The 27,895-nt window shown below is 47.5% G+C and overlaps 1 protein-coding gene across 8 annotated transcripts in view; it reads right to left on the bottom strand.

The window, feature by feature from the left end:
• Positions 1 to 27,895, bottom strand: part of LOC126275354 (large proline-rich protein BAG6-like) — a 229,037-nt gene that overhangs the window by 113,577 nt on the left and 87,565 nt on the right. For 4 of the 8 annotated variants that reach the window (XM_049977192.1, XM_049977189.1, XM_049977191.1 and 1 more), the window contains exons 8-10: positions 5,063 to 5,192; positions 3,260 to 3,383; positions 1,650 to 1,838 (exon numbers count right to left, since the gene is read on the bottom strand). In XM_049977192.1, the coding sequence (XP_049833149.1) occupies positions 1,650 to 1,838; positions 3,260 to 3,383; positions 5,063 to 5,192 (443 nt within the window). The remainder of the gene's footprint in view (positions 1 to 1,649; positions 1,839 to 3,259; positions 3,384 to 5,062; positions 5,193 to 27,895) is intronic. The other 4 variants (XM_049977196.1, XM_049977193.1, XM_049977194.1 and 1 more) reach the window with 1 other exon arrangement.

Genomic DNA, 27,895 nt, shown 5'->3' with positions numbered 1-27,895 from the left:
CTACTCCTACCACTGTCAAGTGATAGGAATTACCATTACAGTTACAGAATTAGTGATGACTCATTCTCCGGTTAACTTTACTAACTCTGTCACAATCACCGGTTTAGTTATCCAGCGATTATTCTCCGATTAGGCATTATTACGTGTTCATACAATGCGTTTTCTGCGCTACTCCCAGAATGGAACTTAAGCAGCTGATAGCTGGGGACTACAACTGGCCCTGTTTAGTGTAGCAATCTGACCAAAAATCAGAATTTCACTTTCTTGGTTACACCGAGAAGATAATACATAATCTTTCTTACCTGTTATTCCCGTTAGTCATTTATTTCCACTCTGGAAGTCTGAATCTATGGATTTCGCTAGTAATTATAACAATGCTGAACATTTGCAAACCGAATCAACCACATAAACAGGCAGCAGTTGGCATTCACCGGTTCAGCTTTATTCTGTTCAGCTCGTATAGCCCCGTTTCGTTTTATCTGCAGGAAAGTTCATTTCTATATGCGACGAGGATTTCCCTGGCAGAGACGTGACGTACACTATGCACACATTCAAAAATCAACTTATAATTCATTCAGAAATCAACTTAGAATGTGTTCAAAAATGTCCAAAAACCAGCAGGGGTGCATCTCAAAACCACATGAAAATCGATACACCGATGTGCGCTGGATGCTAGGTGCTTTGTGAAACAAGGTTATTTTCCTCAAGAATATGAATTTGCCCCCTCCCCCCAAAATTGCCACCCGGTTCAGATACCCTGGTTCTCTTTCCAAATGAAATGAAATCCAATGAGATTCCAGCAAATATGGGAAAATGCTAACTTTAATGTTTACATCAATTTTATTTTGACTGCTCCATACAACACAATCGCTGTGTAGACACTTTAGATATTTCCCACTGCCTGTAGTGGCATGCTATTTTGTAAGGTACATATGCCCTGCTGTTGGGTGATCAGTATAGAGGATAGATCGTCAGATCAGCATAAAGGGCAAATATTTGATATGATTTGGGAATGAATTTACAAATTAAATGACATTTGAAGCTTAACTGCTTCTTTGCTTACCTCCTTTTATGTCTTAACTACAAGAAACCATATAGAGCATAGTCTGAAAAATCATCTAAGTGATCCTCCTGGTTGTGAACTAATAGTACTTGAGATGACTGTTATTCAGGTGGATACCTATCTGAACAGTTCATGCCATTTTAAGCAGCAAAGGGTGTGATACAAAGAGATTCATCACATTGCACAATGAGAAAGGGAAGGGCATTAAAATACTCCAACCATGCTCCATAAATCTTAAATTACTGTTCTTAAAATTACCCAAGATTTTTGAATATTGGTTTATTTCCTGTCGACACCATTATGATAATGAACTATATGTATAAAACCATGGAATCCTGGTGCAGAGGTCACTTGTATAAATGGAATGGACCCAAGTTTTCTAAGAAATAAGTTTTACATTTTTGTTAACACACTCCTACATACAAATTCTAATTCTGTGAATTTCCCCTCTACGTCTCACACGAAAATTTGCGGACCGTGGACCACAAAATCATACCAGACAAATCAATAACCACTGAACATTATTATTTGCTATGAGGATGACAGTGGCCGGCAATTAAGCGTATCCCACAACCGAACTGCAAACCTGTATTGGAATGCCTGCCTGGAGAACTGCAGAATGTTGAATTAGCACGGGACGACACCGCAGACTGCGAGGCGGTGGCTGGCTGAAGTCACACATGATGTCGCTCATGGCATGATAAGCATGAGACAAGTAATGGAAGACTTCTGATACACCATTAAAAACCGTCTGAGAATCCTGAGCGAGAGTCACCTGAAAATCCAAACAAATTAAATGTTCAAATGTGTGTGAAATCTTATGAGACTTAACTGCTAAGGTCCATCAGTCCCTAAGCTTACACACTACTTAACTTAAATTATCCTAAGGACAAACACACACACACACCCATGCCCGAGGGAGGACTCGAACCTCCGCCGAGACCAGCCGCACAGTCCATAACTGTAGCGCCTTAGACCGCTCGGCTACTCCCGCGTGGCTCAAACAATTTATTTTCACAACCTAATTGTAATCAGTTGTAAAAATGTGGCAAACGAGGCAAAGTTAGGTACAAACCATTTAATTCCGCATACATCTTATTAAAATAACACGCAGGAACTGAACGTAAGTGTTTTACTGAAAGTCATGAGCAATCCATTGTTATGGAAATTAATTTTTACTTATTTATCCAAACCACGTACATCACCTTAATCTACAGATTTTTATGTCAGTTTCCAACATACTTAATCTTTATACAGACTTTTCCAACATTTTATGAGGAAAAAAATACCTTGCATTAGAAGTCTGATCTACCTGCTTGAAGATACTGACACGGCTTTCTGGATGTCCTCTAATATTTCTAGTGTTGGTCTTGCAGCTCGCTTTCCGCACAGCCAAAAAGACTGTAGTCAGAGTGCATTGTTGGAATTGCATCTACGGCTCCTTACAATCTTCAAAACAATCCCACAGTTAGCTACTGTGTCGTACCCATCCTACAAACTATCCACACTTGCTTCTACTCTCCGTAACTGTAAATTGTGTTACGACATCATTAGAGAAATTTCTGTCACATACAACAATTACATAAGACTTTCCAATTGTCTAAATGACCTCTGATAATTTTCTACTAATTCCAAGCACATTTTCTGTGTATCTGCAAACGTCAAAGTAATCTGTTCCTATTCAAGGATTTTTAATGATTTCATTTTACCTTGCTATCCACAACTTTAAATCTAGACATATTCTCCTGTATCATCCGTGCCCTTTTTCTACACTCTCAAAAGCAAACCAACAAACTGTCTCCAAATTATAAGACGACTTAATGTGACGGGAGCTTACATTATGCTCATCTTCGAATGTAGACAACATATTTCAGATGTCTCACTGAGTGAAACCAAACAACCATGCTCAATGAAGATCAGTTCCTAAGAAACCGCAAGTTTCACCGATACCCACTTGCAATTTTTCTTTTCTGCTCTTGAGCACATGGTTTCTGTTATTTGATTAATCCAATGCCTCACACCTCTCTCTCTCTCTCTCTCTCTCTCTCTCTCTCTCTCTCTCACTCACTCACTCACTCACTCACACACACACACACACACACACACACACACACACACACACACACACACACACACACACACACAAAGTACACACAAAGTCAAAATAGAAATAATAAATATTGTCAGGGTACAAACATTTTCTTCAAACGGTGGATCTTCATTCATTAAGCGCTGGTACTGCTGAATGAATGGACTCAGTCGTTGCTGAATTCTTGTCATTGTAGCCAGAATTTCACCCATAGCAGCTGTCCTAACAGTTCTACAAAAGAAATCAGAAAAAATTCTGGATGAGTAACTGACAACATAGAGACATCTGATAACTACTATGATGAACAACAAGAAAAAGCTTTATTCAAACAACACTCTGAACGAAGGTTAACTTAATATGATTCAGGGTTGTAGTAAATCGAGTTGCCCGAGACTATTCATATTTTCATCTATAGAAGATTATAACTTAAAGTGATACAAAAAAATTAAAATAAATAAATGAAAATCAGAGGTTCACAATGAATACTTTCACCTTGTGAGCTCAGTATGAAGAACATCTGTTGCAGATATATGTGTTGGGTTAATCTTGTTCCGCCATTCATTTACCGAGGTCAGGAACTAATTATTTAACTCTCCTATGTTGCACAGTATGTCTTGTCGCGCATGTAAGAAGTTTGTTATTTGCCTTGCATGTGACAGAAACAGTATGTATTTATCGTTTACAAACAAAAGTTTTGCTTTTTCAGTTTTAGTATGTTTAATGTTTTTATTTTGTTGCGCGCGCACGCACACACACACACACACACACACACACACACACAGTAGGAGAAATTATTGTTATTGTAACTTTCAGAACTGTTAGTTCCCTCTTTACTTACGGAGAAAGGCTTACTTTACCAATATTGAGCAACATTGCTTGTGCTTACCAAGGCACCTTATGAACAAAGCTATTTTAGACCCTCACCATCTCGTGTACAAGCAGAAACAAATACTGGCTAGCAGTGGGAGTACAAAAAAAAGTGAGTGAGTGACATGTATATTGCAAATGCTGAAGCTTCATGCCTGCACTTCCAAACAAGCTGATTACCATTTGGTGCAGATATAACAATAATGTGTACGTGTTTTTACAAAATCTAAGACACTCTTACTAAGTGACAATACTAAGGACTTTTCTACAATAGAAGTTCTACATACATCAAAGTATAAAGACTGGCTGACATTGCTACATCTTTTGGTTTAAACACTATTTGGAAGTGCCTTCTGTGTAACGTAATGGAAAGAAATTTCAGTAAATTGGGAAATAAATGTGCAACAGCTTAAAAATTTAAATATCATTAACCCACCTGGAAATTTAACATTTTACTGCTGATGACAAATAAAAATCTGTCTATGGAATGAGAATCAGAAAACAACTATGAGAGAGAGACTTTGTCTTTTTGGAGAACTGATTTCATTCACTTTAAATATTGCAGTTTATTTTCAGGAAGTCTAATGAAATATTTGCTTTTCCTCTCTATAGCCAGGTCTGCATACTAGAACAAAACACGCTGATATTTTTTTCTTCTTGTAACTCGGTGTGTTAAAACCTATTTTTGCACTGTAGACTGTACTTAATATTAACAAATATGCAGAAATCAACGAACGAAGTAATTTTAATAATCACTCTTCATCATGAACAACAGACAGATCTTCCAAACAGGAACCTAACTGTGTGTTTAAGTACATATCTCATTCTACAACAACTTTGGAAAAGCCACAAACAGTTATAAGAAAAATGTATTCACTTGCGAAGTCATGTCAACTATATTTAAGAACTACTTCATTTCACCACACACTGAAGATGCAATGATATTAACTAACAAATTATGTTATAATCACATTAATCTACAGAACAATTTTATTCTGTCTTCTGTAACAAATCTGATTGTAAATGTACAAGATTTCACTTACTCTGGACCCCTTCCTGAATTATTATCAGAATTAGGTGATGTTCCTGTAGGTTGACTATTTCCACTGGTACTTTCAGATGTAGCAGGCTGATCTTGTGCACCAGCATCTTGTGAATCACCTCCTGAATTACCTGTTACAGTATTGAAAACTAAGTACGAAAATACTTAATATGTTACATGAAATTGCTAATAATGTTTAAATGCTGTCAGAGGAAATTTGAAAATATTCCTACTTCTTCCATGTGAAGGTATCAAATCAAAATTATATACAAATATTACAAAATATTTATTGATGCAAATGGTTTCCTCCCAGTTATAAATAACTGGAGATCTGTACATGCTAGCCATAATGAAACGCACTGTGACCAGCAACACAATTCTCAGCAATGAGCCACATGACAACTATATTTTAAGAAGTTTATTTCTCTAGGTGATTGAGACAATCATACTGCTGAAGCAATCAAATAGAGGTGAAAGAGATGATTGGTGGTATTATAAGAAAACAATACACTGCTACTCACCTTAAAGTGAAGATTTTGAGTCGCAGACATGTGTGGGAAAAAAGAAAGAACTACACAAGTAAGATTTCGGCCAAAAGGCCTTCTTCTGGAGTAGACGGCACAACTAGCACACACCATTTCACTGCCTCTGGCTGAGAAGTTGTATCCCCAAAAGAATGCTAGCCAGTCAGTCATAAGAAATTAAAAATCAATCCATCATACTGCTTAATTTGCAGGAAAATTTAACACAATGGACAGAACTTATTTCACTGATTCTACATGTGCACCCTTTTTGTCCTAACTGCATTTGTGTTCAAAGTTATATGTAAAATATGGGAAAGGCAACCACTCACCTACAATGTATCAATGCAGGGAGCACAGAAACACACAACAGAAATCGGCATTCAAACTATGTTTTGAACACTAACTTTTTCTAAAAAAAGTACACAGGCCACCTCACAGATATCCGAATGCACACTCCCATGGCAACAGCCAGTTTACTGCAGTAGTAGCACACACAGCAGCAGTATTTGCTACAGTTTCAATATCACACTCCGATGTGTTCTCTCCATTCCATTCAGATGGAAAAATGGATTAATGGTTAACACGTGCATAGGGCAATAGGTAAAATAATAGTCCTTTTGTATGTTGCTTATCAGAAGCTGATTTTTTTTACTGATTCCTTGTTGCAAACTGGATACTTGAAAAATTCCAAGCAATGCTCTGTGATCAGACTCCTTGCAGTGTGCCGTTTCATCAATTTCTCCTTACTAGTTACGAACATACAATGTAAAGCTTTCACAGCCAGTATTGTCTTCACTTAAAACTTCTGGCCTGATAGGCCGTGGTCAATGTATAAAACTCGATCCTGACGTTTCGTCTTCGACTGCGGGAGACAAAACGTCAGGATAGAGTTTTATACTTCGACCACGGCCTATCAGCCCGGAAGTTTTAAGTGGTATTTACGAACAGTTCTACTAATAGTATTATTCCATGATCTGATGCTCTGTTATGTTTAATGAGACTGTGCGCATTACAGACCTCTCCAGATAAAATCTTTCAGGTTAGTACTCTTGCTGTTAATAACGTCAAACCTTCCATATTCTCCGGGCAGAAATTGCTAGCAGTAAAGCCAGATGGTTTGGTTGGTTTAAAGGAGGCAAGGGGGGAAGGGGGGAAGGGGAGAAGGGGGGGGGGGGGGGGGGGTCATGACCAAACTGCTAGGTCATCAGCCCTTTGTTCCGATTAAAGCAATTCCACAAGGGTGGGGAGTAAAATTGACGAGACGGAAAACACGCGATCTAGTGTATAAAACACAAGAATGATAGAAGGGCAACAAACATTAAAATCGGACAAGAAATACACAGAGAGACGCAAGAAACAAGTAGAAGACATCAAAACAAGAGCAGATTACCATGGCTGGTTGACCATGAGAATAAAAAGGAGAAGCCAGCCACTCTGCAACACATTAAAACCTCGAACCTAAAACCACTAAGGTGGAGGACACACAGGGACAAAGAACATGTGCTAAAACTTAGATCAAATGATAAAACCCACCCTCACAAATAAAACATAAAACTAAAGCTGCTGTTGAGGCACTGTCGCCCAACACTGAAGGTAGGAAGCCGGGAAAGTTTAAAGTCCGCCGCAGAGCAGCTAAAAGTGGGCGGTCCAGCAAGAGGTGAACAACCGTCATTTGTGAGCCACAGTGATACCGAGATGGGTCCTCGCAATGGAGTAGGTAACTATGCATTAGCCACATATGGCCAATGCAGAGCTAGCAGGGGACAACTGATTCTCGGCAAGAGGACTGCATAGAAGACTTCCACATATTCGTAGTCTCCTTAATGAAACGCAGTTTGTTGTGCGTAGTGTTACGCCATTCCATCTCTCAAAGCCTAAAAATCCTGCAGCGTAAAACAAAGCGCAAGTCAGTTTCAGAGAAGCCCAACTCCAGAAGTGGTTTCTGCGTAGACTGTTTGGCCAGCCTGATGACAAGTTCACTGCCTGGGATTCCGATGTGTCCTGAGGTCCACACAAACACCACTGAACGATGGGACCATTCCAGGGCATAGATGGACTCCTGAATGGACGCTACCAAAGGATGGCGAGGGTCAATAGCTTATAGGCTACTCAAGGAGTCAGTACTCAGGACGAAAGATTCACCAGGGCATGAGCAAATGTGCTCAAGAGCATGAGATATGGCCGCCAGCTCTGCAGTGAAAACACTGCAGCCATCTGCCAAGGAGTGCTGTTCAATGTCCTCCATGAACATATGCAAATCCTAAGTGACTATTTGCCATCAAGCCTTGGATGTAAACCACTTCACGCCCTGGTATATCTCAAGAATCGAGAGGAAGTGATAGCGGAAAGCTGCAGGGTTAACCGAGTCCTTGGGGCCATGCGAAAGGTTGAGAAGAATCTGAGGCTTGTACACCATGGAGGTGTACATGAACGGACCGCGAGGAGAGGAGGTAATGGCAAGGACTCCAGTTCAAACATAAGGGACCAGTTCAAACATAAAACCAGGTGGCCCTGACCTGGTCCACCGATAAGGGAGATGAACCACTGTGGTTGGGAAAAAAAGAGTACGGTAATTCGGATGCGCAGGAGAACTACAAACACATGCAACATAACTGGCGAGCAGTTGTGCACACGTAACCTTCAATTGAGGGAGTCCGGCCTCCACCAGGACACTGGTCACCAGACTTTTTGTCTAAAAGCTCCTGTCGCTAGGCGAACACCACAGTGGTGCACTGGGTTGAGTAAACGCAACACCGAGGGCGCCGCTGAGCCCTACGCCAGACTTTCACAGTCACAATGGGATTGAACAAGGGCTCTGTAGAGCTGCAGCAGCGTAGAGCAATCCGCACCCCAGGTGGTGTTTCTCAGGCAGCAGAGGGCACTGAGGTGCTGCCAGCATTTCCGCTCAAGCTGACAAAGGTGAGGTAGCCAAGTCAATCGGGTGTCTAATACCAGTACTAAGAATCGATATGTCTCCACAACAGTGAGTCGATCTTCATTAACACTATAGCTGTGGTTGACGCTTCTAAGCGTCACAACAAACCATAAGCCAGTGTGGCTGACGCTTAAAAGCGTCCAAGCTCACTGTCGCATTATTCAGTGTAGCTGCAGAGTCTAAGCTAGCATTAAAGCGTGTAAACTTTTGTTTTGTTTGATCAGTTTTCAAACATATATTGTTCGTAATGGCGGCTACTGAACAGACACCTGGTCATTCCAATGGGAAAAGGAGCAGGAAAAGTGTTAAATTGACAGAGGAACAGTTACTTAGGGTACTAGATGACTGCAATTTTCTGTGTAGTGAGAACGAGGCATACCATGGAGATTGTCCTTTAGAGGATGCAGAAGAATTGCAGAGTGATGTTAGTGTGAGAACACAACTTTCAAATCTGTTTTGTGGCACTTCCGAATCTGACGATACGGATCATGACGATTGTGTGGAAATCTACAACGAAAAAGAGCCCGACCCATCACGCGGAGATAATCTAGGTGAGTCCTGGCATAAAGAAGCACATAACATGCGGTATCACCCATTTACGTAGGAAGTGGTTTTCCAAATTCATCCTGCTGGGAATCCTCCTATGGATTTCTTCAGACGAATTGTTGCAACATGTAGTTGATGAAACGAATGATAATGCAGTCAACATATTGCTGAACAAAAATACAAAAGAGGAATCTAGGATCTGTAAATGGAAACCTCTAAGTATAGGCAAATTAATAGTTTTCCTGGGTGTTTCGTTACATATGGGTAATGTTAAATATCCGCGATTACAAGACTACTGGAAGAAATAACCGCTGTTTGAGAATAGAGGAATAGCGATGAGTGTAAGCAGAGACTGGTATTTGTTCATATTATCGTAACTGCATTTTGCAAAAAATCCACTTCCAGGAAACCCAAAACCAGACGATCATTTATATAAGATATGACCTACATTGGATTATTTTAACACGAGAATGTCTCAAGTGTATTAACTGGGAAGAGATTTATCAACAGATAATCAATGAGTCTTTGGAGGGCAAGATTGTCATTTAGACAATGCATAAAGAGCAAACGTGATAAATATGGCATTAAGATGTACATGCTCAACAATGCAGACGGTTTCATAAATAAGTGCCCTGTGTACATGGGCTGTAGTGGAGATATGGGAAGAAAAGATCAGGCTGGAAAAGTTGTTTTGCATTTGATGGCAGAAAAGCTGCATGTTGGTCATCATATTTACTTGGACAATTATTATAACAGTTTTCATTTAGCTACAAACCTGTTGAAACTAAAAACACTTTCCACAGGTACTTTGAAATTAAACAGGAAATATACCCCCAAAGAAGTTGTATCGGCAAAACTTGGGAGAGGCGACACATTCTAATCGAGTTATGATCGGAAAATGCAAGGATCAATGAGAGGTTTCCTACACTTCCACAGAACATCTAAACGTAATGGATAAAGTGACGAATGCGCGCCAGCAAATAGTCACGAAACCTTTGCCTATTAGATACAATGCGTGTATGCCTGGGACTGATAAACAAGATCAGATGTTATCGTATTATTTATGTGAATGAAGGATTTTCATGTCATTGACATGCTAGTTTTCAATTCTCTATATCTGTACAACAAGTACTCAGGAAATAAAATGACATTGTACGATTACAGAATGAACATTATAAAGAGCTTCCTTCCACCAATGGACATTCCAAGAAATGTGAGCAAAAAACATCACAAACAAACACATGTTGTGCAAAATCGGGAAGCTACTGCAGGCAAGAAGCAAGTTATTAGGAAGCGGTAAAAGAAGTGCGCGGAACAAGGCAAGCGCACTGATACACCATACGAGTGTGCATCCTGCCCAGACAAACCTGAATAGTGCTTTAACTGCTGTATAATTTCCCACAAGTAGCAAAAATGCGATAATATCGGGGAAATTCCGATTATCACAGACAACTTCTTTTATTTCTTTTGACATTGCATGGTTTCTTTTTATGACATGAAAGGTTAGAACTTTTTTCATGAGTACTCAGAAAATGAGGTTTTCTTTTGTGTCAATTCGACTTATTTCTTATTGCGCTGTAAAGCGTTCACTTCAGTTTCTTGCGAAAGAATTTGTTGTGCTAAATTTGTTTTAATATCACCGCATTTGAAGTTATTTTTTTTTGGGGGGGGGGGGGGGGGGGGGAGAGAAGAGAGAACCCTCCACGTAGGGTGTGTTTCGCTTACTAATTTCTACACATGCGGGCGTCCCCTGGGCATCTATGATAAATGTAGATGGCTATTATCAACAAATCACGAACATTTGAATGACCTGTGACCCCTATAGGTGTCTGACAGCAAACAGACTTTAAAACATGACCACAATACAGTCGAAGCTGATCTGAAGTAATACATCTAAGGTGTCATCATTAAGTCAGTATAGAGTTGGGTTGGGTGTGGGATTGAAGGGACCAGACTGCTAAGGTCATCGGTCCCTTGTTCCACGATAAAATCACACGAAATAAAAACTGTCAGTCGTTAAAAACGGAGAACTGAGAGAAGGGACGACACAATACAAGAAAGGCAGACAAAGACCAGACAAACGGAACTAAAATCACACCGAGTGTGAAGGTGGTTGGCCGACCATGAAAATAAGGAAAAGCCAACCACCAAATGACATTAAAGCCCACAGTTTAAAACCACAGGCCAAAGGCCCAAGTCAATACAGGAAATAAAAGGACAAACACTCAAATCATACGATAAAAACCCCCTGCCCGAATAAAACTCAACACGAGGTCCGCCATAGCATCGTCATCACATAAAAGGGCAGGGAGGGTATCAGGCAGCGCAAACGTCTGCCTGAGTCCTGTTAAAAGCGGGCAGTCCACCAAAATGTGGACCACCGTCAGAGCTGCCCCGCAGCGACATAGCGGTGGGTCCTCCCGGCGCAACAAATGGCCGTGCGTCAGCCACGTGTGGCCAACGCGCAGCCGGCAGAGGACGACAGAGTCCTTCCGAGAGGCCCGCATGGAGGAGCGCCACACACGGGTCGTCTCCTTCACCGCCCGAAGTTTGTTGGGCGTGGGCAGGGTGCGCCACTCGTCACCCCAGGCACCAAGCACTTTCTGGCGCAAAAGCGACAGGAGATCACACTCCATAAGGCCGAGTTCCAGAGCCGGTGAACTCACTGCCTGTTTAGCCAGCGTGTCAACCCGCTCATTGCCCGGGATGCCGACATGACCTGGGGTCCAAACAAAGACCACGGAGCGGCCGCAACGGGCAAGAGCATGGAGCGACTCGTGGATGGCCATCACCAGACGGGAACGAGGAAAGCACTGGTCAAGAGCTCGTAAACCACTCAGGGAGTCACTACAGATGACAAAGGACTCACCTGAGCGGGAGCGGATATACTCTAGGGCGCGATAGATGGCAACCAACTCGGCAGTGTATACACTGTTCCCGGGTGCCAGCGACCATTGCTCACAATGATCCTCTAGAGTAAAAGCGTAACCAGTGCGACCAGAGACCATCGAACCGTCGGTATAGGTCACGGCAGATCCGGGAAACTCGGCAAGGAGAGCAACAAAGCGGCGGCGGAGGGCCGGAGGAGGGACCGAGTCTTTCGGACCCTGTGCCAAATCCAGCCGAATGCATGGTCGGCGCACACACCAAGGGGGCAGACGGAGATTGGCCCGGAAAACAGGCGGGAGAGGAAAAAACTCAATCCCACACAGTAGAGCCCGGATGCGAACCGCGATCTTACACCCCGACCGGGGCCGCCTGTCTGGAAGATGGACGATCGAGTGCGGGAACAGGAGACGGTAGTTGGGATGCCCTGGCAAGCTACAAACGTGGGCAGCATAAGCGGCCAGAAGTCGGTCGCGCCGGATCCGCAATGGAGGAACACCAGCCTCCACAAGTAAGCTGTCAACAGGGCTTGTCCGAAATGCTCCTGTGGCGAGTCGGATCCCGCAGTGATGGATGGGATCCAGCAACTGCAACGCTGATGGCGACGCCGAACCATAAGCCACACACCCATAACCAAGGCGGGACTGGATCAGCGCTTGATACAGCCGGAGAAGGGTGGACCGATCGGCACCCCATCCGGTGTGGCTAAGGCAACGGAGAGCGTTTAAATGCCGCCAGCATGTTTGTTTAAGCTGCCTAATATGAGGCAGCCAAGTCAACCGGGCATCAAATACCAGTCCCAAGAACCGATGCGTCTCTACCACAGCAAGAGGTTCACCGTCAAGATAAAGGCGTGGCTCAGGGTGAACCGTGCGACGCCGGCAGAAATGCACAACGCAGGTCTTAGCGGCCGAAAACTGGAAGCCGTGCGCTACAGCCCACGACTGCGCCTTGCGGATAGCGCCCTGCAGCTGGCGCTCAGCAACTGCAATGCTAGCGGAGCTGTAGTAGAGGCAGAAATCGTCTGCATACAACGAAGCTGCGACGGACGATCCCACCGCCTCAGCGAGCCCATTGATCGCAATTAAAAACAGGGAGACACTGAGGACAGACCCCTGTGGGACCCCGTTCTCCTGGACCCGGGAGGAACTATGGGACGCAGCAACTTGCACGCGGAAGGAACGAGACGACAGAAAATTCTGAATAAAAATCGGGAGCGGACCCCTAAGACCCCACCCATGAAGTGTGGCCAGGATGTGATATCGCCAAGTCGTATCGTACGCCTTCCGCATGTCGAAGAAGACGGCAACCAGATGTTGGCGGCGTGCAAAGGCTGTACGGACGGCAGACTCTAGGGAGACCAGATTATCGACGGCAGAGCGGCCTTTGCGGAACCCACCCTGAGACGGAGCCAGAAGGCCTCGAGACTCGAGGAGCCAACTCAACCTCCGGCTCACCATACGTTCTAGCAACTTGCAAAGAACGTTGGTGAGGCTTATGGGGCGGTAGCTGTCCACCTCCAGCGGGTTCTTGCCAGGTTTCAACACGGGGAGGACGATGCTTTCTCGCCATTGAGACGGGAACACACCCTCAACCCAGATGCGGTTGAAAACATCTAGGAGGCGTCGCTTGCAATTCACAGAGAGGTGTTTCAGCATCTGGCTGTGGATGCGGTCTGACCCAGGAGCCGTATCAGGGCAAGCAGATAGGGCACTCTGGAATTCCCAGTCGCTGAAAGGAGCATTGTACGACTCCGCGTGGCGCGTGTGAAAGGAAAGCCTCCAACTTTCCAACTGCTCTTTCCGGGAGCGGAAGGCCAGTGGGTAATTCGTAGATGCGTAACACTGAGCAAAATGCGCTGCTAACCGGTCCGCAATCGTGTCGGAGTCAGTACACACCACTCCATTCAGCGAAAGCCCAGGGACAGAGACAGGCGGCCGATAGCCATGGAGTCGCCTAATCTTAGCCCAAACCTGCGATGCAGAGGTACGGACGCCAATGGTGGAAACATACCGTTCCCAGCACTCCTGCTTCCGTTGGCGAATAAGGCGTCGGGCACGGGCACGGAGCTGTTTAAAAATGATGAGGTTCTCCAAGGACGGGTGCCGCTTATGGCGTTGAAGAGCCCGCCGGCGATCTCTAATCGCCTCTGCGATCTCGGGCGCCCACCAAGGCACAGTCCTCCTCCGAGGGGACCCGGATGAACAGGGAATCGCAGATGCCGCCGCAGAAACGATGCCGGTGGTGACCGACTGAACCACCGCATCAATGGTGTCAGGGGAAGGAGGTGCGATAGTGGCGAGAGAGGAGAACAAGCCCCAATCAGCCTTATTCAGAGCCCATCTGGAGGGGCGTTCAGAAGAGTGACGCTGTGGTAGTGACAGAAAGATGGGGAAATGGTCACTACCACATAAGTCGTCATGGACACTCCAGTGGATGGATGGTGAAAGTCCGGGGCTGCAGATAGAAAGGTCGATGGCCGAAAATGTGCCATGGACGACGCTGAAATGTGTCGGCTCTCCCGTGTTTAAGAGGCAGAGGTCAAGCTGCGAGAGAAGAGTCTCGACATCTCTACCCCGGCCAGTAATCGCGGCGCTACCCCACAGGGGGTTATGGGCGTTAAAGTCGCCCAGTAACACAAAAGGAGGAGGCAGTTGTGCTATCAATGCAGCCAACACATGGCGCGAGACATCACCATCTGGCGGAAGATACAAACTGCAGACAGTAATAGGCTGAGGCGTCCACATCCTTACAGCGACAGCCTCTAAAGGTGTGTGAAGAGGTACACATTCGCTGTAGACAGAGTTAAGGATGTAGACGCAGACTCCACCAGATACCCTCTCATAAGCAGCCCGGTTCTTGTAATAACCCCGATACCCACGTAGGGCAGGGGTCCGCATTGCCGGAAACCAAGTTTCCTGTAGGGCAATGCAGAGGAAAGGGTGACTGCTGATGAGTTGGCGAAGCTCAGCAAGGTGGTGGAAAAAAGCGCTGCAGTTCCACTGGAGTATTGCTTTGTCCATGTCCGAAAAAGGCGTGAAGGGGCCGAGGAGGCAGATCACGCCACTGGGTCACCTGCTGCCACCGATGGAGGACCAGTACAATCTGCTTCCATGGCGTCTGAGGGTCCGGCGAGATCCAGGTCCTCAGCGGACGCCCGGATCTCCACCTTATCCCCGGACGCAGAGCCTGTAGGGAGCAGTGGGGTGGATGCCACCGCGTGGTCCTTGGCCTTAGAGGTCTTCTTCTTCGTCTTGTCTCTCTGGTCCTTGGGTTTCATTGGCTGGGAGGGCTCCAGCGAGTCAGTCTCCGGGACGGAGGAGGAGCGGGAAGCCCTGCGATCAGCCGCTGGTCTGCTTTTCTTCCATTGGCTGACGTCACCCTTCCCAGAGGCGGAAACCTGGGAAGGAAGGGACCCAAGGGACCCTTTCCGTGCTATTCGAGCAGGGGAAGTTTGAGGCTTCCCCAGCTTAGAAGTGGGGACTGATGTCCCCGATGGTTGGGGGGTTGCTGCTCCTGAGGCAGGTAGTGCAGGAGCAGCAGGGAGTGAAGTGCCCCCCACCATCAAGGGGGCAGGCGTAGCATTCCGGCTCTGAGAAGTGGCAGTCTGAGGGAGAGCTAATGGGGCCATAACAGTAGTAGCCGCGGCGTAAGAGGCAGGCATTCGAACAGGATGGAGGCGTTCGAACTTCTGCCTGGCCTCAGTGTATGTCAGGCGGTCCAGGGTCTTATACTCCATGATTTTGCGCTCTTTCTGGTAGATCCTGCAGTCCGGCGAGCAAGGTGAGTGGTGCTCTCCGCAGTTTACACAGATGGGAGGCGGAGCACATGGAGTATCGGGATGTGATGGGCGTCCACAATCTCGACATGTGAGGCCGGAAGTACAGCGGGAAGACATATGCCCGAACTTCCAGCACTTAAAGCACCGCATCGGGGGAGGGATATATGGCTTGACGTCACAACGATAGACCATCACCTTGACCTTCTCAGGTAAAGTATCACCCTCGAAGGCCAAGATGAAGGCACCGGTGGCAACCTGCCTATCCCTTGGACCACGATGTACGCGCCGGACGAAGTGAACACCTCGCCGCTCTAAATTGGCGCGAAGCTCGTCATCGGACTGCAATAGAAGGTCCCGATGGAATATTATGCCCTGGACCATATTAAGACTCTTATGGGGCGTGATTGTAACCGGAACATCCCCCAGCTTGTTACAATCGAGTAACCGGCGGGACTGGGCGGAGGACGCCGATTTGATCAAAACCGAGCCCGAGCGCATTTTGGACAAGCCCTCCACCTCCCCGAACTTGTCCTCTAAGTGCTCGACGAAGAACTGAGGCTTCATGGATGTAAAGGATTCACCATCAGCTCTCGTACACACCAGGTAGCGGGGCGAGTATGGTTCGCTGGCATCCTTAGTCTTTCGTTCCTCCCATGGTGTAGCCAGGGAGGGGAACGATTTGGGGTCATATGTAGTTGCGTTGTATTGAGCCCTGGAACGCTTAGAGACTGCTGGCGGCTGGCCACCAGCAAGAGATGATGTACCACGCTTCATTGCGGGTCATCCGCCCTGATGCCACCTACTCCGACCAAGGGCCCTCCCCACGGGCGCCACCCAGCCTCAGCAACGGCCACCTGGCAGGATGGCCATTGCTGGGAGTCCCAATGCCCCAAGGAGATAGGCATCTACTCCTTGGCATACGTGGGGAGTTAACGGCGTTGGCATCAGCAGAGCGATCCCTGTGTAGTCAGGGGGCTACAACCAACAGGGTACATGGCGGCCCCACCACAACGGACTGGCTACCGTGCTGGATTTCAGGTGATGTAGTCCAATATCGTCATTGGCGCATAAAGCGGCACAGCATAGCAGACTGCAAGAAACCGCACCCAAGAACAAATCCACACCCAAGAGATGGTAGGTGAGCGGGACTGCTAAGCGATGACGACAAACCTGGCTAGAGATGGTAATGCTTGATGGACACATCGCTCCTTGTAAGGCGCCCTTCCCCAATCGGCTCGCTCTTCGGAAAATTTAGAAGGATGGAGGTCAAACCCGTTAGGGGACCATCTCACAAGGCCAAAACGTTTGAGACTCCTTTTAGTCGCCTCTTACGACAGGCAGGAATACCGTGGGCCTATTCTTACCCCCGAACCCACAGGGGGCTAAGTCAGTATAGAACATGATCCTACAGATCTTACAAGGTCTTGACTTCAGCCTGTAGTCAGGTGTGCTCAGGAGCGTCAACTCAGAGTGGTACCTGCCATTTCAGAGTGTTACCGGCCCGCACTCGCACTTGCCGGGCTGCACTGGAGAGTTGCACACCTGCACCAATGCCGCAGCGAAAGTGTTAAGGTGAAGTTCTGGCTCTGGATGAACCGGGACATGGTGTGGTAAAGATGAAGTGCAAGGAATGGAACATTCTGCAGTGGTAAGGATTATGTTGATAAGGTATTCTATCTGATCATCACAACTGAGGAAAAGTTGTTTGTCATAGGTCGCCAGGGAAGAGTAAAGCCTCTAGTTGGCCTTAGAAAGCTGCCATTTGGGTTTGCATGTAGTTGGGGTAGGAGTCAGCAAATGGATAGCACACAGGAAATGGTCACTTAAGTACGTATCGCAGAGAATGGACCACTCAAGGTGAAGGGCAAGCTGGACAGTGCAGAATGAGATGTCAAAATAGGAACAAGTGTGTGTGGAATCTGAAGGGAACGTCTGATGTCAGCCAAGGGGGCACCTCTCTGACAGGTTCTGAAAGAGCCTCAAAGGGATGGTGTGAATTAAAGTCACCAAGCAGCAAAAAGAGGTGAGGGAGTTGCCCAACAAGCTGGAGGCAGTCTACCCTGGTGACAGTGAAGGACAGAGGGATGTAAATGATACAAAGGGAAAAGATGAGGTGAGGAAGGCAAATGCAGACGGCAACAGCTTGCAGCTGGGTGTTCAGAGATGTTTTGAATATGAACATTGTCCCAGATAAGCAGCACGACTCCCCCATAGATGGAATGCCACCTTCGGGGGGGAAGGTCAAAGTGGACGCAATTTTGTTTGCTGGAGGCAGGGAACAAGTGGATGCTGCGATTCCAACAGCAGCCGTAACTCCTCCTCATTGGATCTAAGGCCATGAATGTTCCATTGGAAGAGTGTCATGACAAGGAAAGGGGAGGTGGGGAAAAATGAAGGGGCATCACAACAGTTGCCGGGCGCCAGTCTTCAAAGACTCCCTGCTACAGGGTGCGGAGGCTGAATAGCTCCTGCTCCACGAGATCTACAGAGGCAATGACGTTCTCCCTCGGTTGGTCTGCAGTGTCCAGGGCAGAACAAAGGTTGGCAACATCGTAGTTGGCAGATGACGATTCAGATGTTTGTTGGCTGGAGGGATGTAAAATGTCTTCGCAGTTGTACTACTCCTGCCCTTTCAGGCCTGCCGGTTGTGTAGCAGGTGATCTCACCATGCGAGACAAAAATCTGGTGGCTCCTTGTACAGCTGGAGGAGGAGGAGGAGGAGGAGGAGACGGGATTGCTACTGTGATGCTGCGCATTTTTACAACTGTGGTCTCTATTTGAGGCTGCATGTCCTATGTGTAGCAGGAGACCTTCTCATCGAGATACACAGGACAATCTTGGGGGGGGGGGGGGGGGGGGGGGGCTGCATGATCACCACTGCAATTGATACAGAGGGAAAAAGCAGGGTGACATCCCTATCACAGGTTACACATTTGGCTGGGTGTCTAACGGACATTCATAAGTGGTTGCAACGGTGACACAGGTAGCGACGCGTCGGGTTCCGAATGTACGATTGGACAGTGTTGACTTCATAGCCTGCTTTATCTTCTACGGAAGCACTATTCTATTCCCGCACCCTGATCAGGAAGGTAAGTTTGGATTTCTGCCTCAGCCATCGAGAAGCCAAACGTAAATAACACCACATGGAGAATTTGGTATTCAATGGGCCTTGACAAGAACAAGATAGCCATGTAGTAGCGAAGTGGCAAGCAGTAGTTGTGCTTGAGAATTACACAAATAGTCTCCAAAAGCAAAGTGCCATTGCATAGATTACATAGAGCCAGCAATTGCATCAACACCTTTCTGAATAATAAACAGATTAACTGTAGCAAAAGACTGACGTCTTCCATACATGAAACAACGAGGAACCGAGGAGCCGCTGGGAGGGTCTTTGAATTGTTAGCCTCACTCTATATTTTAGTAGATGTCGCCTGAGAAGATGATTTTTGGTTCAATGCGAGAAGATCTTCCACGATTCCAGTGTCTCCGATGGTGGGCTCCATTCAACTGGGGGCCTGTCTCAGAGGGGGCCTAACTTGCCTTGGGTGATTACTTACATCTCAGGTCACACCCACTGAACACCTGACAGAGAGATCACTTTGCAATTTGGGAAGGTAACAGCTCAGGCGATCACCCCTCCCTGGGGCTCGCCTGTACCAGGGAGTACATGTGAACCCTACCTGTCGACATGAGGTGGGAATAGGGGGATGAAGAAGAAAAAGATGAAACTCAAGTGCCAAAGAGAAGGAAGGATAGAAGGGGAATTAAGAAAGAAAAAACAGGTCGTTAGCACCCAGTCACAACTGTAAGAGCACATAGAATCTAGTAAAACTCAAGGGGGGAGGGAGTGGGGGAACACCAGAAAGTTCTTACAAAGATGCAGATAAAATAAGTGAAAGAGTTAGATGTCTTTGGACAATCCAGTCAAAGTAATAAAACAAAGAACACGAGCAGCCGCTCGAGCGTCATCAGCTAAAATATCCTGTAAAGTAGATGGCAGAGACAGGACAACACGAGATTGACTAAAACGGGGACACGACAATAAAACATGGCGCACCGTCAATGCAGGACCACAAGGGCACTGCGGGGCTGGGTCACCAGAGAGCAGGTAGCGGTGGCTAAACCGGCAATGCGCAATCCGCAACCTGGCCAGAAGGACCTCCTCTCGCCGAGGTGGTCGGGAGGAGGTTGTCCAAGCAGTTGGGAACAGTTTCACGGCTCGGAGCTTGTTTCCTTGAAGTGAGGACCAAGTATCCCACCACAATGACACAAGCTTCTTACATACAACGCCACTAATGTCAGATGACGGGACACAATGGGAGGCTGGCCGAGGCAGGAAGACTGCAGCCTTGGCTGCAGCATCGGCAGCCTCATTCCTAGGCACTCCTACATGGCCGGGAACCAACAGAAAGCTGACAGGAGAGCCATCATCAGCAAAAGAATGGAGGGACTGCTGGATCCGTTGCACCAAGGGATGGACCGGATATGGAGCTCCAAGGCTCCGAAGAGCACTGAGTGAATCAGAGCAGAGTACATACGATGAATGGCGGTGGCGGCAGGCGTACTGAACGGCCTGATGGAGAGCAAAAAGCTCGGCCATAAAGCTGGAACACTGGTCCAGGAGCTGGTATTTAAAGGTGACGGCCCCGACGACAAAGGCACAGCTGACACCATCGTCAGTTTTGGAGCCATCAGTGTAAATAAAGAAGTGACTGGCAAGTCGCGCACGAAGTTCGACAAACCGTGAGTAATACACTGCAGTCGGAGTACCCTCCTTCGGGAGCGAGCTGAGGTCGAGATGAATATGAACCGGAGCCTGGCGCCAAGGTGGTGTCGGGCTCTCACTCACTCTGAAGGTGGTATGGAGGGCAAAATCCAATTGTCGAAGCAGGCAACGAAAGCGGACTCCAGGGGGCAGCAGGGCAGACATGTACAACACATACTGACGGTCGAGAGAATCGACAAAGAAGGACTGATAAGAGGGGTGGTCGGGCATTGACAACAGCCGGCAGGCGTACCGACAAAGCAGTACGCCGCGCCGGTAGGTCAATGGTAATTCAGCAGCTTCAGCATAAAGACTCTCGACAGGACTAGTGTAGAATGCTCTGGTCGCAAGACGTAAGCCCCGATGGTGGATGGAGTTAAGACGGCGTAAGAGGGATGGCCGAGCAGACGAGGCTCCCATTATCCAGCTTTGATCGGACTATGGACCGATACAAGCGAAGCAGGACAGTGCGATCCGCTCCCCAAGATGAACCACTAAGAACTCTGAGGACATTAAGGGAACGTGTACAATGGGCAGCCAAATAAGAGATGTGCGGAGACCAACAAAGTTTCCTGTCCAGTGTGAGCCCTAGAAACTTAGTTGTTTCCACGAATGGGAGAACAACGGGACCAAGATGTAAGGATGACGGAAGGAACGCTTTATATCGCCAAAAGTTGATGCAAACCGTCTTCTCTTCAGAGAACCGAAAGCCATTAGCCACACTCCATGAGTATAGGCTGTCAAGACAACGCTGAAGGCAGCGCTCCAGGAGGCATGTTCTCTGGGGACTGCAGTAGATCGCAAAGTCATCGACAAAAAGAGAGCCTGAGACATTAGGTGGAATGCAATCTATAATTGGATTGATCGCTATGGCAAAAAGGGCTACGCTCAAGACGGGGCCCTGAGGCACTCCGTTCTCCTGGAGGAAGACGTCGGACAATACGGAACCCACACGTACCCTAAACTTTCGATCTGTTAAAAAGGAATCAATAAAAAGGGGCAGGCGACCGCGTAGACCCCCACCTGTGCATAGAGCGGAGGATACCTCCTCTCCAACAGGTATCATAAGCCTTCTCCAAATCGAAGAACACGGCTACCGTTTGGCGCTTTCGGAAAAAGTTGGTTATGATGAATGTCAACAAGGTCACAAGGTGGTCAACAGCGAAGCGGCAGCGACGAAAGCCGCATTGAACATTGGTTAAGTAGCCGTCGAGATTCAAGAATCCAAACTAACCGAGCGTTAACCATGCGCTCCATCACCTTACAGACACAGCTTGTAAGAGAAACGGGGCGGTAACTAGAAGGAAGGTGTCTATCCTTCCCGGGTTTGGGTATAGGGACAACGACGGCGTCACGCCAACGCGTGGGGACTTTACCTTTGGTCCAGACGCGATTGTAGGTACAAAGAAGAAAGCTTTCGCCTGCCGGAGAAAGGTTGTCAGCATCTGAACGTGAATGGCATCTGGCCCCGGAGCAGAGAACCGGGACAGTGCAAGTGCATGTTCGAATTCCCGCATAGTAAAGGGGGCATTATAATTTTCCAGATTCAGCGAGTGGGAGGGTGGTCGCCGAGCCTCTGCTGCCTCTTTCCTGGGAAGGAAGGCAGGGTGGTAATGGGCGGAGCTTGAAACCTTCGCGAAAAAGTGGCCGAAGGCGTTGGAGACATCCACGGTATCAACAAGTATCTCATTACCTGAAGTCAGGCCAGGTACCGAGGATTGGGCCTTAACGCCCGACAGCCAGCGCAGGCCACCCCAGACGACAGAAGAGGGAGTAAAACTGTTAAAGGAGCTGGTGAAAGAGGCCCAACAAGTTTTTTTGATGTCTTTGATGCCTCTATGGCATTGAGCTCGGAGTCGTTTGTATCCAATACAATTCGCCAACGTAGGATGGCGGCGAAAGGTGCGTAAAGCACGTCGTCGAGCACGGATAGCGTCTCTACAAGCCTCATTCCACCAGGGGACGGAAACCCGACGTGAAGAAGAGGTAGTACGAGGAATGGAACGTTCGGCGGCATTGATGATAACAGTCGTGAGGTATTCGACCTGACTGTCACAACTGAGAAAATCGTGGTCCGGAAAGGTCACCAGGGAGGAGTAACGTCCCCAGTCAGCTTTCGGTATGTTCCAGCTCGAAGGATGTGGGGATGGGGTGTGGTGCAGGAGACGAATGATGCAGGGGAAATGGTCACTCGAATAGGTGTCAGAAAGGACATACCACTCGAACCGACGGGCAAGAGTGGTGGAACAGATCGAGAGGTCCAAGTGGGAGTAGGTATGAGTAGAGCCCGAGAGGAAAGTCGGGGCACCAGTATTGAGGCAGACAAGATTGAGATGGTTGAAGACATCCGCCAAGAGGGAGCCTCTCTGACAGGAAGCAGGAGAGCCCCAAAGGGGATGATGGGCATTGAAGTCGCCAAACAATAAAAACGGTGGGGGAAGCTGAACAATCAGGTGCATCATGTCAGCCCGACTAATTGCGGATGACAATGGAGTGTAGACAGTACAAACAGAAAAAGTAAAGGCGTAAAGCACGTCGTCGAGCACGGATAGCGTCTCTACAAGCCTCATTCCACCAGGGGACGGAAACCCGACGTGAAGAAGAGGTAGTACGAGGAATGGAACGTTCGGCGGCATTGATGATAACAGTCGTGAGGTATTCGACCTGACTGTCACAACTGAGAAAATCGTGGTCCGGAAAGGTCACCAGGGAGGAGTAACGTCCCCAGTCAGCTTTCGGTATGTTCCAGCTCGAAGGATGTGGGGATGGGGTGTGGTGCAGGAGACGAATGATGCAGGGGAAATGGTCACTCGAATAGGTGTCAGAAAGGACATACCACTCGAACCGACGGGCAAGAGTGGTGGAACAGATCGAGAGGTCCAAGTGGGAGTAGGTATGAGTAGAGCCCGAGAGGAAAGTCGGGGCACCAGTATTGAGGCAGACAAGATTGAGATGGTTGAAGACATCCGCCAAGAGGGAGCCTCTCTGACAGGAAGCAGGAGAGCCCCAAAGGGGATGATGGGCATTGAAGTCGCCAAACAATAAAAACGGTGGGGGAAGCTGAACAATCAGGTGCATCATGTCAGCCCGACTAATTGCGGATGACAATGGAGTGTAGACAGTACAAACAGAAAAAGTAAAGGCAGAAAGTGTAATACGGACAGCTATTGCTTGGAGTGGGGTGGTCAATGGGATGGGATGGTAACAGATATCATCCTGAACGAGCAACATGACCCCACCATGAGCTGGAATACCATCCACAGGGGTGGGGTCAGACCGCTCCGAGGTATAGTGGGTAAAAGCCATACGGTCAGTTGGGTGCAACTTTGTTTCCTGGAGACCAAGGACGAACGGACAGTGCAGGCGGAGGAGCAGTTGTAATTCCTCCCGATTAGATTGAATACCTCTTATGTTCCAATGTAACAAAGCCATCGCTAGTCAGAAAAAACGAAACGGGTGAAGAGCTGGTCACCTCGACGGAACGGGTGAAGAGCTGGTCACCTCGACGGCCGCGGAGGGCCAATTTTCGAGGGAACAACGCTACAACCGGCAGGAGGCGGATCCTGTTCCATCGAGTCGTCGCCAGCTGCAGCCACATTTCTGGGGTGCGTAGGAGGGGCAGCCTCATTTGCCTACGACAGGTCAGCTGAGCGCCTGGCAGCAGAGCGTCCCGGCGAAACTGAGGACGGCCGGGAGCAGCGACTCACGGATAGAGCGTCAGACGAAACGCGCCGGGGTGGAGAGGGGGATAAAGACTTCTTCTTGGAGGCCTTCTTGGAAGTCCGATGAGGCACGGGGATGGTGGGCTGGACCCAAAGAAGGTCCTCACGCGCGGGGTTCGTTTTGGAACACCGGACCTCGGAAGCTGGGGTCCGGAACGTTTCCCCGATGGACGCCTGAGAAGAGGATTGCTTCTCAGGTGGCGGCAGAGGGGGGTGGGGGGGTGGGGGGGGGGGAGGAGGAGGAGGAGGAGGAGGAGGAGGAGGAGGAGGAAGGGTGGCCCCTGGGACGGAGGGGGTAAGGGCCGCGAGGGAGGAGGATTTGGAAGGGAGGGATATGGGAGGCGGATGCATACACCCCGGATGGGGTGAGGAGGTGGAGGGGGGACAGGATAGGGGTGAGGATACTGTGGAAGGAGTGGACACGACTGAGGCAAACGAAGTTGTCAACGTCGCGGGATGGAGGCGGTCATACTTCTTCCTGGCCTCAGAATAAGAGAGACGGTCCAAAGTTTTGAATTCTTGAATCTTCTTCTCCTTCTGATATGCGGGCAGTCTAAAGATCTAGGCGAGTGGAGGGCAGGACAATTGACGCACCGAGGTGGTGGGGTGCATGTATGTTCCTCACGAAGAGGACATCCACAATCGCCACAAAGGGGCTCAGCCTCACACCGCGAAGCGCAAACACCAAAAGCAGTGCATAGGAAGCGGGACGTAAGGTCGCATGTCGCACCGGTAGCACATCACCTTTACCTTCTCTGGGAGAACGTCCCCCTCGAAGGCGAGGATAAAGGCCCCGGTGTTGATGCGGCAGTCTATGGTTCCGCGCTGGGCTCGCCGGACGAAATGCACGCCTCGGCGCTCCAGGTTGGCCCTGAGCTCCTCATCAGATTGCAGCAGGAGGTCCCGATGAAAAATAACCCCCGCGTCCTATTCAGTGCCAGATGCGGGACAATGGACACTGGGATGTCCCCTAGTCGGTCACACACCTGGAACGCCGCCGACTGTGTGGCGGAGGTGGTCTTTATAACAACAGACCCCGAACGCATTTTACTGAGAGCTTCGATTTCCCCGAAGATGTCCTCGATGTGCTGGACAAAGAACATGGGCTTGGAGGTGGCGAACGTCCCCCCCCCCCCCCCCCATTGGTCCGAGAGCAGACTAAATAGTGGGGGAAGTACTTCGCCCCAAGCCGGCGGGCCTGTCCTTTCTCCCAGGGAGTGGCCAATGGGGAAAGGGCAGGAGAACCAGAACCAGAGACAGTACCTTTCTTTTTAAAAGACTCGAGCGCAGATCGACCCGATACATGTTGACGTTTCATCTGCGAAATGTCCGCCCCGATACCACCCACTCCGACCAGGGGCTCTCTCCATGGGCGCCACCCAGCCTCAGCAAGGGCCGCCTGGCAGGATGACCGTTGCCGGGAGTCCTGATGCCCCAAGGACACGGGCATCTACTCCTTGGCCGACGTGGGGAGGGTGCAGCTCAGGTATCAGCAGTACGATCCCTGTGTTGTCAGGGGGGCTACAACCTAGAGGGTACATGACGACCCCACCACAACGGGGTGGGGGGGGGGGGCAACGGACATTCATGCCGATTTCCAGAATACACTGCGGGACTCTGCTCCTTCATATTCAAATGTTGCCAAGTGGGCAAATGAATTTATATTTGGTCAGGAGAGCTTACATAATGATCTGCACAGTGGTCAGCCAAGATGTGCCACTATTCCAGAAATCATTGCAAAAGTGCGTAAAATGATCAAGGAGGATCGCCGACTGAAAGTATGTGAAATTGCTCATGCTTGCCAGATGTAATCTGAAAAGGTATATCACATTTTAACTGAAGAATTAGAAATGAAAAAATTATATGCCAGATGGGTGCCGTGACTCTCGACAATGGATCAAAAACACATGAGAATGGGCATATCTGAACAATGTGTGTGTTGTGACTCACTGATTTTTCAAAGTGCCACCGTGCAGTTAAGCGCATCCTCTACATGCAGCGCTGTCTGCCAGCCATGCAGCAGCAGCGCCACCTAAGCTGCCAGCCAACCAGCGGCCGCTAGCCTTAGACTCAGTGCTGATTTGACTGTTACAGTGTACACACATCTTACTTTGTTTACTTGATCTGTGACTTACATGTCTTGTCGTCCTTGAAATGTATTTGTTCAACTTGACGTTATAACACTTTGCCACAATTTAGGAGAAGTGAACAAGATTTTTTTACAGTGGTTTCTGCCCACAGATGAAACTTGGGTGTACTTCTATACCCCCGAGACAAAGCAACTGTCAAAGCAGTGGAAACATGCTGATTCTCTGCCACCAAAGAAAGCAAAGACAATTCCTTTGGTGGGAAAGGTCATGGCATCAGTTTTCTGGGATGTGAAGGGGATTCTATTTGTAGATTATCTCCCCACTGGGCAAACAATTACTGGAGAATACCGTTGCCACACCCGCCTTATTGACCTGATATGGCTGCATCAGACTTCCATCTCTTCCCAAAACTGAATTTTTCTGTGGAGAAGGATTCACTTCAAACGAAGAATTGATAGTCTGAGTTGACAACTATTTTGCAGGCCTGGAGGAAACTCATTTTCTAGAGAGGATCAAGGCACTAACATCGTTGGACCAAGTGCATAAGTGCATTATGTACAAAGGAGACTACATTGAAAAATAAAAGAAGTTTCAGTGATGTTAGTACTTTTTTCTATTCCATTCCGAGAACTTTTCAAATCACCCTCATGCATCATCATCTCTCTGTCTGGCATGCACACACTTTTGAATTTGTCTTTGAGATGTTCAGGAGCACACTAAATATTATTTAGCTTCAGCTGTGGATATTTCATGGGACTGACACCAAATTCTCCGAAAAGTGGAGGCATTTTTTAGCATAAGTAATTAAGAAAAACTCCAACACCTGTAGGGACATCAGTCTAGTGAGAATCAGGTGTTTTCTCTAATACAATGGGTAGATGGGCAACACCTCAACCAAAACACAACAGCCAGGCTACAAATGCAGGACTGGATATACTAGTGGCTGAACATTAAACTATAATGTGCTGAAACAGATGTAAGCAAGGTTGTGTGTTTTCGAAAGTTTGTTCTCTAATTGCTCAAATAAACTCAGGATTTCAAGTTTATGTCACAATACTACTACTACTACTACTACTACTACTAATAATAATAATAATAATAATAATAATAATAATAAACATATGTCAGAAAAAATTACTTCAGAAATGAGCATGAAAAGGGGTGCTATCAAAAAGGAAATGTAGTGACTGTAATTGCAGTGAATTATCACAATAAGATAAATATAAATGAATAATTACTTTGTTTCATAAACTAGTCTACACAATGTAACAGAGTTGATTTAAGAAAATCAGTTTGCAGAAAACATATGAAGGATTATTTTCCAGTTCTATGCAAACCTTAAAACCAAAACGATAACCCTCGTTTCAGTTTTACGTACAGGGAACAGTGTAACAGTGAACAACTCTGCATTAATTACTATACCTCAACACAATGTATATAATTTTGAAAAAAAACTGCTGTTGGTTTGAAATCAAATCAAGACCCTATTTGTAACTGCATGAAAAATATCCATCCTTTACACAGCAATGCTGAGTCTGAGTAACATTTCCTTCAACTAGCTACAATTCTACCACTGAAGTTATCT

This window comes from Schistocerca gregaria, chromosome 1 (assembly GCF_023897955.1).
Source record: "Schistocerca gregaria isolate iqSchGreg1 chromosome 1, iqSchGreg1.2, whole genome shotgun sequence".
Taxonomy (NCBI): domain Eukaryota; kingdom Metazoa; phylum Arthropoda; class Insecta; order Orthoptera; family Acrididae; genus Schistocerca; species Schistocerca gregaria.
Note: the sequence above shows the minus strand (reverse complement) of the source record. Positions and strands in the feature narration are given on the sequence as shown.